The sequence below is a fragment of the Fopius arisanus genome, unplaced genomic scaffold (genome assembly GCF_000806365.1).
Source record: "Fopius arisanus strain USDA-PBARC FA_bdor unplaced genomic scaffold, ASM80636v1 scaffold00067, whole genome shotgun sequence".
NCBI classification, from domain to species: Eukaryota; Metazoa; Arthropoda; class Insecta; order Hymenoptera; family Braconidae; genus Fopius; species Fopius arisanus.
Genome location: NW_011887806.1, coordinates 505840 through 516003, shown reverse-complemented (window position 1 = coordinate 516003; position 10164 = coordinate 505840). Strand labels below are relative to the sequence as shown.

The window sequence follows — 10164 nt, the reverse complement described above, 5'->3', positions numbered from 1 at the left end:
ATTTCCAATAATAATAAATACCCCAATGAATTACCTCGGAATAATCATCAGGTTTGAGTCCTGAATAGTGATGACAGTCGTATTTTTGTAAGCGCTGTTAAGCTTTTCGTTCAATGTCGATAATCCAACGCACGTGAACTCGACTTTAACCGGTAAATAAGACACCGATACGATACATTTATCAGCACTAATTGCACCAACACCCCAAAGACAAATCAATACTTTGAAAAAAATCTTCATTGTCTCAATTTGAATGACTCGAGCTCTTGTGTTCCCTTCGACTGAGCATCAGACTCATGAAGCATCCGGTCTCCGCAATCATATCTCCACCTTTTCCTGTTTCCCATCAATAATTACACGAGTTCTAGATAACGCCCCATTCCTAGAAAAATATTATTTTTGAGAATATTAAAAATTGAGAAAATCGAATGTAACATTTTTTATCACACATCAACAATCGTATATATAATATATATAAGTACATAAAATAATGTAATGATAATAATAATGTGATTCCAAAAAATAAAAAGAAATAAATAAATAAAAAAATAAATGAATAAAAATAAATAAAGTAGAAATGAAAAAATGAAAAAAAGGAAAAACCGTATTCGTATTTTCAAAATATATGATATAAATGTGAAAAAGCGCTGAGGAATGTGAAAATTTAATCTATTCGACGGAATATTTCCTCTGAACATTTCCATAGAAATTTTCCCGCATCCAGACATTTCCGGAGGCCATTTGTACCCCCAGAATTTTACAAACGCCCATTCAGCAGTTCTCATTTTAATATCTAATATTAAAATCTCGCAATGCCATATTCACAATATTTATTAATATTACCATCTCGAGTGCACGTATGAAGTGGACACACATGAGAAAAATCGTAAAGGGGAATCACCATCGAGATCCACCATTTTCCATTGTCGAGGTGGTGGAAAATATTGTGTCGAGTACATTGGAGTGAGTTTTGCAACAGATAGAATAAAAGACTGGGGGTTGGTTGTGTTTCAGGTCTTATCTCGGGTAAAAAGTTTCGCAAGAGCCTCCCAGCGGCCATTTGCAATCTACAATGTAGGTGGTATGTATTGTTTACATCTCCACTGTGACTTACATGCGACAATGAAAACAAAAAAGAAACAGAGGAGTGAAAACAAAATGCAGAGCAGAGGTACGAGTGCGTGTGCACGTGCCTTGGATTTGCACTTTATTTTTCATTTTTTTTTTTCTATTCTTTATTTTTTATTTTTCTTAGGAGGAGAATTATGAGGAGGACACCACCCTCTTGGGCCCATTCAAATGAGTATGGCACTTACTGGGGAGTGAGTCAGGGAATAAAACTGTGGAGAACCACGAGAATACGTACGAGGGGATAAATTATTGCATCCGAACTCGTAAAAACATCTATAAATATCTGGGGCCGTATAACCCATGTGCCCCATACCAACCTCGACATTTTATTGGTGCTATATTCAATTTCAGCCCTTATACTTGCTGCGTGATTAACCTCAAATTTTACTCTTCCCTTTTCTTCTGCCTTTGGTTTTTCTGGGACACTTGCTGTCATCAGGGGAATACTCCGGAATTTACTCCCGTTTTATCCCAGATTGTTGTGCCAATCTTATGAAATAATGCAATTGTCAAGAAATTAGGAGTCGGTCTGTTCGAGTACTTAACGAATCTTGAACGAGATCAATTAATTTGGAAGAGTTCGCGTTCGGTTGATGCGCGAATCAATTCTTTGATGAAATTGTCTTCTAGAATTTTCTCAATTTTTCTCAACGACTGTATCTCCTCTATCTTCTATTCTATTGCCCTTTTACTCTGTATGATTAACCTAAAATTTCTCTTCCTCTTTATTCTTTGAGGATTTTTTTTTTCACCGAGATTTTTTGCCGCTTCACGTTCTCTTGGCAACTTTCTTCAGTCCCCATGGGACGCTTAAGAAATTGACGCGGCTCTAAATGAGACCGCGGGGGATTAGAATGTGTTTTCTCATTTTTTTAAGTTTGTGTTATTTACATTCCCGGATCGTTTCCTCTGTTGCTGCAATTCCAGATTGTTTTCGTGGATTAAATTCTTTTGGATAGAAAGTAGGATATGCTTTTAGGGGAGGATTGTTGACGAATTAATGCTGCGGGGAGAATTGGGGTGAACAAAAATAAGAGTTCCAAATTTTCCGGTCTTCACTCGTCAAATTTTTGGAAACAATACATTAAGTTAATAACTTTATAATTATTATAATTCATTAAATTATGACTTGACATTCAGTTTAATATATACACTCGAAATAAATATTATATACTTTCTCTATCCTATTCTGAAAGGGACACACTTGACACAATCGATTATCTCGAAAATCTCGAAATCATGAAGCAACAATTCCTTATTGGTCCACCTAAAGTGGCGCGAGATTACAAAGTCGTAACTCTTACAGAAATCGTTTCAAACCCGCGCGCTGGCGCGCGGTACAGATTTTTTTTTAAATAAGGACAATCTACGCTGTGATAATAAGTTATGTATGTTAGGTTATGAGAGGAGACGAGTGTGGAAAATATAAAAAAAAGAATGTAGTAGAGAGGTAGATTGAGCCATGTGATGTAAAACAAAGAAAAACCATTTGTAGCATCAAAGAAATAAAAATCATTATCATTATTTTTAAAAAATTAAAAAAAATGATTATTACTCTCTCTATTTTCAGACTTTTGTACTGATTTTTTTTCATTCTACGTCGAGATGAATTTATTAATTATTAACAATTATTAATTTGGTTATATAGACTTGGTCAAAAATTATATTGATCTGAAAAATTTTTGAAAGCAAGTCCCGTCTTAGTCGATGGTTTTTTATCCCACGTGGTCCTAAATAATGTGTTTCGCAATTTTTTCAACCGAAAATCTCACATACTGTTTTTTTTAATTTGAATTTGAAAAATTCTACAGAATTGAAAGACGATAACTTATCGACGGATGAACAATATACCATCAGCTGCAACTACCACTTGTCGATGGATAAATCGTTAATAAAAACCCCTTAGTCTTCATTTTTAGTACGAATCTCTCGTTCTTGAAGATGATGACATTTTTGTTTATTGGCACGTGAGAAAACAAATTTGCTGTATGCCAAGAAAACTACAACTACTGTCAAAATAAAAATCATGGCGTACTCCATACTATGGTGGATTGCCATGTACGCGAAAAATGGTAAAGCAAGAAATGAAAATGATTGACAACTAATACCTGTTGTCAATGACTCACAATTGATCATTGGATAATACATCATAGCTAAATGTTTATCTTCGTGCGAATTACATTTGGCTACTAGTTTTTCATAACAATCATGACACAGAATTTTAGCGCAAACAAGATGTGATCCTTTTGTGGTTTTTAATGGCAAGATGTTCCCAAGTCTGTAAATTCCCGGATGATATTCCATATCCTCGAATACAAAAAAGTAGTGATCGATTAGACCGAAAAACTTTTTCATAGCTTGCACATGAATTTCAACTGTATGCATCGATTCTTCTTCCATTTTTAAATATTGCCACTATATAAAGGAGATAAAAAAAAATCATTCCTTTGAAATTCAAGAAATTAGGAATTATCATTTTATAATAATGACTAGAATAGAATTCGATCTCGCAACCACCAAATACTATTTTTATTCTGTAGATATATTAATTGTAACAACAGAGAAAATGATCCCTTTTAAAAAAAAGCATGTAACGTTTTTTGTCAGCTTTTTTTGGCGCTATGCATATCAAAATATATCTATATAATATGATATATATATATAATATATACATATATAAATAATATATATAATATATAATATATATAATAACATATATATAAATTATATTAATTTTTATTTATATAATAATATAATATATAAATTTAATATAATTTATTAAATTTTAAATTATTTTTTTTATATAAATTTTTAGACTTTTTTCTATCTTCTTTTTGAAATTCTATATATGTATATATTACATTGGAAATATATAAATATATATATATTCCAATGATAACACCCCATACGTGGACGATTTGGCGCGCATAGCGCGCCATATACGCTAGTGGGATAAAAAAATGAAAAAATCCGATTTCATCTGTTAATTAAAAATAAATAAATTAATTAATTTCTTCACGCGTAATAATTACTCTTCATGGAAGAAATTTTGTTTATCAGTGATAGCATGTGATGCAGGTTCGGGCGAGTATCGGACAAATTCGGGAATTAAGCTGAAAATTGTAAGATTTGTCGGAGGAAAAATAAATGTTTTGGATAATTCGAGTTGCCCAAATTAATATCAATCAATAGCACCGCTAAAGTAAGAGTACGCAGGCGTAGGGCGGGTTTCATCTCTGGTATTAAAAATAGGATGAGGAAGAAATGTCTGTTCTCTACGACCTGCCTCAGCAGACCTAAAAGTGATCAACGAGACCAAAAGAAAAATCGTCATCCTGAGACAAAGGATCCACAATCCCTTTGCCACATGACCTCATTGCTTATTTTTATGTTTAGTCCCAACATCTCTCTCTATGTTGATTAATTTTTGAAACCATAGACTCATAAAAATTAATTCATAGAAAACTGAGGCTGTATTCCAACAAAAGTTATTGAAAAGATTTTACAGCCACCGATTATGCAACTGATCATGCAATTCTTCCTGGTTAGTGTTTCATAAGAAGCTGCTATTGTCAAATTTACAAGAACTGAGAAAATTCCTACGTGACTTGACGTAATTTTTTCATGGAATATCGTTTTCTATTTGCTTCTTGTCTCGCATTTTTTCCTAGAACTTCAGATAAAAATTATTGAAGAGATTTGGCAGTCCATGATTACGTGACTAATCATGTATTTTTTTTCCGGTATTTTTCTCTCTGTAGGGTATAAGAACCACACGTCAATCTCTAAAAATGTTAGAGTGATTATTTTCTAATGACAAAAATTGTCGACTTAACAATCTGAAAAACAGCGTAAAAGATTCATCATGGCTTCAGGATTTATAATATTATTATTAATAGCTGTAGCAATTGTTCCAGGTAAGAGATGAATAATAATTTTCATTATGACAATGTCTCACATTCGATATGTCCAATACCTTGGCCATCTTCAATTGACTTCTGATTGTCTAGATTTGCTGCTAGTGAAATTAGAAGTTGGTGTCCATATGGTTCTGATTGGGTCCATGATATAAACCATAATTGATGAATATTTATAAAAATAATTAATCAACGGGATGGAAACCGAAAAATTAACACTAGAATACGAATGTCTCAATTTTTTCAACTAATGATGTCTCTCTCGTTTCCAAATAATCAAATAACATTGATAATTACCTGCTTATAATTATAATTACCTCTGTTCAAGTAGTTCTGTCGTGTGAAATTCACCAAGATTAGCATGTTCATGATAATTATAAATTATTTCTAGAGGTTCGACCGGGCAGTACTCCACCCTGTGCAATGATTCTAATCGATAATAGGCCCCCAAAGGTTGGAGCCCTGGTCACTCCAAACCGAGTTTTAGCAGCTGCCGCGAATTTTTCACCCTCACTTGACTCCGTAACAGTCCAAGTGGGATGTAGGCGGCCAACTCTTTGCCGTACTCCACCATCCAAAGTAGTGAATTATATGATAGACGTACCATCTAACATTGTAGCACTGACGGTAAGTCACCCAAGCTTCCCTAATGATAAACAACAATAATTAGGCATTACACTGAAAAAAAAAAATGTCTAGCCAATAATATTTATGAGATCTACTGCGCACTCCGTGCGCCGAATTCGAATTTCGACTTTGGATTCGAGTTGACCAATAAGGAATCAGTCTTACGAGTTTCGACTCAGGCGAACTTCATTTACGTATCTCTGCTTTCATGATAAGGATAATAAACAACAATAATTAGGCATTACACTGAAAAAGAAATGTCTTTAGCCAATAATATTTACGAGATCTACTGCGCACTCCGTGCGCCGAATTCGAATTTCGACTTTGGATTCGAGTTGACCAATAAGGAATCAGTCTTACGAGTTTCGACTCAGGCGAACTTCAGTTACGTATCTCTGCTTTCATGATAAGGATCTTTTTTTTACTCACAAGTACATTTTTTACTGATAAATACGATTTTTGCGGCGAAAGATTCCAACAAAAATCATATAGAGAATTTTGGTAAAATTACAGATAAGTCCTGTGAAGATTTTTTCGGAGAAAATTAATTAATCCACCATTTTTGCATAAACCTGACGAGTGCAATAAATGGTAGATTATATATATGTTTGCGTATATTATTCCTCTATCCCAATATATTTTAATTGGTTTGACTATTTTCTTAGAGAGTTCTCCCATTTTCATTTTTTATTTTTTTCAGATTGAGCATGACCCCCAGCTTAGGACGCCGATCCAGCCAACACCAATAGGTCCTCCAGGAGGATATTCTGACGAATTGTGTAGTTTCACGCGATTGGAGCAATTTCCCAGATGGATATGCTGGAAGTCTGTGTTAGTTCATAGTCCAGAAGAGTGTGGAACGAGCGGAATGAATGTTCCTCCGGGGCACGCATGTTTTACTTCACGTTACTCAGAAGAAATCATCGATGTATGTATCAATATAAACCGAGGGCCTATTTATACATTATATTTATAAATGTCTTTCACTAATTATTTCCATTTTGCCGAGTACATTTTCTGTTTTTTTTTTCTGACTGTAGGATGACGTTGGCGGTTTAATAATTTGCAATGACCACCTGATTGGAATCATGACCGGATATGATGAGCGACAAAATGAATTAAGTGCACAGATTATGTACGATTTCACTCAGCCTGGTGCGTTCCATTAAAAGACGAGCCGATGATGGGGTCCATGAGCCAGACGGCATTCTTCAAATTATAAAATCTTATGATAAGCTTGTGATTGCATCCCATGCTTGTATTTTAAACATTTAAACTTTTGCACTTTAAACGTTGTCATAGTATTTATGTTGCATTGAAAACAATTTTTACTGTAAAAATTACTAGGACGGTGTAATAAATAATGTCACAAATTTAATCGAAATTGCGATGTGTCTGGGAAATCTTCTACCAAAAGCTTTGATCCCTTAAAAAAAAAACGGGTAAGCTAAACTATGCATATCAATATATATATACATATATATATTCACGGTTATTTCCAATATAATATATACATATATAGAATTTCAAAAAGAAGAAAGAAAAAAGTCTAAAAATTTATATAAAAAATAATTTAAAATTTAATAAATTTAATAATTTAATTTAACTTATATATATATATATTATTATATATATAATATAGAATATATTATATATATTACGTATATTATATATCATATTATATAGATATATTTTGATATTTGCATAACGCCAAAAAAAAGCTGATGAAAAAATGTAAACAAAATTCTTATCACAATAAAATATTCTAATTTTTCATTAAAATTAAAATTACACAAGTTTCAAACACTGTATATCAATTGCATCTCCCTTGTACCTATTCATCTGTTTAAGCAGCTGGAGCTTGATCTGCCTGCAATGAGTGGTATTTAATTCATAAAGAGTACTCATATTCAAAATTATAGGCTCTTGGAGATTCCTGATCGGATTCTTCTTGACAACGTTTTCCAGCAGGCAAACAGCGGCCTGTAGCTTTCCAGTGTACAACAAACAAACCGACATATTATTGACAACCATAACATTGTCAGGTTCCTGCTTGAGGGCGACCTGAAAGCAGTCATGGGCCTCTTGAAAGGCGTTCTGAGTGACAGCCATGAGCCCCCGGTTGATCCACTCCCTAGAGGTGGTGTTCCTGGAGGTGTCCTTGGAGAGGAGTTTTCCCTCAGCCGCAGGGATGTCCCCGAGGAACAGGTGAAGTCTTCCCAATGCCAACTTGAAGATCTCCAGCTGCTCGTCCTGCCAGTTTGGAAATTCAGATATCTCTTCGAGTACTTCTATAGCGAGAACAAAATTTCTGGCAGCCACTGCACAATTTACTATCGAAATCATTATTTTGGATCTCCTTCTGGACCAAAGCTTCACCGAGTCCTCCCTCTCGACTGGAGAACAGGTGGCTTTTCCCCCTTCCTCGGAGAGCCCCTGTCCCAGATTCTCCAGGATATGATTAACAGTCCCAAGGATGGCGTAGAGTTTATCGAGGGATTCCCTGTGGCAGCCGCAGAACGAGGGAATCTCAGCGAGAAGAAGTCTGAATGAGAAAGAAGCCATTGAACCATGACGAGTCCCATATAGCTCAGGGTGGAAGGAGAAGTACATGTCGGGCTTATCCAAATTTCCAAAAGCCTGATGCTCAGCCTTGAGGACCTCCACCTGTCGAAGTTTACTAAGAAGTGAGAGTCTGGTGTACCACAGCTGCAGGGAGTGAGGGGTGTGCTTGCTGGGATGATCTATTTTTCCAAACCCCTGACCATAGACTCCCAGGAGTCGACCTGAAAGATTCACAGCTGCTCTGTAACAGCCAGCCTGAATCAGGTTCCTCAGACCTCTCTCGTCCTGTGTAACATCTGATGCTGTCAACACGTTCCTGTGCATGTGCTCATCCTCTCCATAATAATGGATTGACGCCTCTCTTGTGGCATCTAGGATGTCCCCCTGAAGGGTTAATCCTGGCATCGTGAGGTTCTCTCGATTTGGCGGGCTTCCTCCAGGAGGTGATGTCGCTATCGACAGCAGAATTTTTCTGGTGGTGTCTGAGGGAATCCAGGCGTCTCTGTGGTAGTCAGGAACACTCAGATCTGAGGGCCTCTCCATCTCGAAGTCACTCTTCAGGAAGGACGGGCCCACCAGTGGATTTATTCCCTCTAGATCAAGCTCTGGAACTTCTCGGTGAGAAACTATCTCGTCGAATACAGTTGGTGGCGTGTTCTCGAAGTATCTCCCCAGCTGCTGGGGTCCTTCAGCTTTCTTTAAAGAAAAGTCGACATTTTTTGGTGGAATTTGTCAAATATTTTCAGGCGAAATGAGACAAATTACATATGAAAAATATTAAAATAAATAAAAAAAAGAATATTAAAAATATACAATCCTTTTCTCACCTGCTGCTCGCTATTTTCCATCATTATTTTTGTCAGACCCTTGGGTTTTTCATTTATAATTCTTGGAGTATGACAGCTGACAGGATTTCACATTTAGGTTAGGGCTCACAAGAGTTTCCATGTGAAATTCAATGACGTTTTGCTTGAGGCGCTTGTGACGGGATTTTCTAAGTCCACTCGATCAATAATTCAGTGTATCAATTAATCAATCTGCAAAATTGCAATTGTAATTAAGTAAATACTGTAGTCAGATTTTTAGTTTTGACAAAATCAGGCACTAACAATAAATAAATAGATTCCTCTTATTTTTGATTAAAAAATAACAGCGACTTACAGCTGATGCAGCAGTTTTCGCAGACGAACCGGCACTCGAGCTGACGGGATTAGAAAACAGAACGTAATTCAATGTATCTGATACTCCCATTCCCGTTTCCGAGATCCAATCGAAATGTTTTTGATGGTCAAGACCAAAATCCACACGCTAAATTCTCTTCAATCCATTATTTTTCACTGACCATTGGATTTTACGGGATTGCACTTTTTTTTAAGAGAGAATTATTTATTAGGTTAAGAATTTTCGCAATTATCGTATCTCGTCAAATGGAGACTGCCCGCGGTGTTCTGTACGCATGGACGGTGTGCGTGCGTATACTGAAGTCAGCATAAGTTTTAACATTGATTTTAGGAGTGGGGGACATGGTTACAAGTGATAACTACGTCGAGTGGGGGTACCCAGAGAAGTAAAAACTTATGCTGACTTTAGTATATGCACGGAGTATCGCCTGGCGACCCCCACTCGAGTGGTCTTGAGTGCGCATGCAGGGTGTTCTGTGCGCATGCGGGGTGCTCTGTGCGCATGCGGGGAGTATCGCCGGGGGACCCCCCACTCGAGCGCCCCCGTCTCCAACGCCCTGCCATTTTCAGTGGGGAGTCAGTCGTTCCCCGACCGCGCGTCGAACGACTAGTCGCGCGTCGCGTAGTTAAAATTCGTTAACATCGCGGTCCTAGTGAGCGCAAAAAACCGGCGCCGCGTGTGAACATTGAAAATACAAAGTGCGGGACTCAGTGCAAGTGATTTTGTGAATTGTTTAGTGTGT

General features: G+C 36.4%; 3 protein-coding genes across 3 annotated transcripts in view; 1 reads left to right on the top strand and 2 right to left on the bottom strand.

Moving 5' to 3' along the window:
• LOC105269329 (insulin-like growth factor-binding protein complex acid labile subunit) overlaps nt 1-305 on the bottom strand; it is a 2393-nt gene extending 2088 nt beyond the window's left edge. Inside the window, exon 1 of the mRNA XM_011309475.1 lies at nt 35-305. Within this exon, the coding sequence (XP_011307777.1) occupies nt 35-240 (206 nt within the window). The 5' untranslated portion in view covers nt 241-305. The remainder of the gene's footprint in view (nt 1-34) is intronic.
• Nucleotides 306-4910: 4605 nt separating this feature from the next.
• LOC105269328 (uncharacterized) lies at nt 4911-7059 on the top strand. The gene is made up of 4 exons (XM_011309474.1): nt 4911-5048; nt 5440-5675; nt 6376-6603; nt 6716-7059. The coding sequence occupies exons 1-4, from the start codon at nt 4997-4999 to the stop codon at nt 6842-6844; spliced, it is 645 nt and encodes a 214-aa protein (XP_011307776.1). The 5' UTR covers nt 4911-4996; the 3' UTR covers nt 6845-7059.
• A 333-nt stretch (nt 7060-7392) lies between these two features.
• On the bottom strand, nt 7393-9806 carry LOC105269327 (trafficking protein particle complex subunit 12). The gene is made up of 3 exons (XM_011309473.1): nt 9402-9806; nt 9068-9277; nt 7393-8936 (listed from the first exon to the last, which is right to left on the bottom strand). Exons 2-3 carry the CDS (start codon nt 9089-9091, stop codon nt 7464-7466), a joined length of 1497 nt encoding a protein of 498 aa, XP_011307775.1. The 5' UTR covers nt 9092-9277; nt 9402-9806; the 3' UTR covers nt 7393-7463.
• Between the last annotated feature and the right edge of the window lie 358 nt (nt 9807-10164).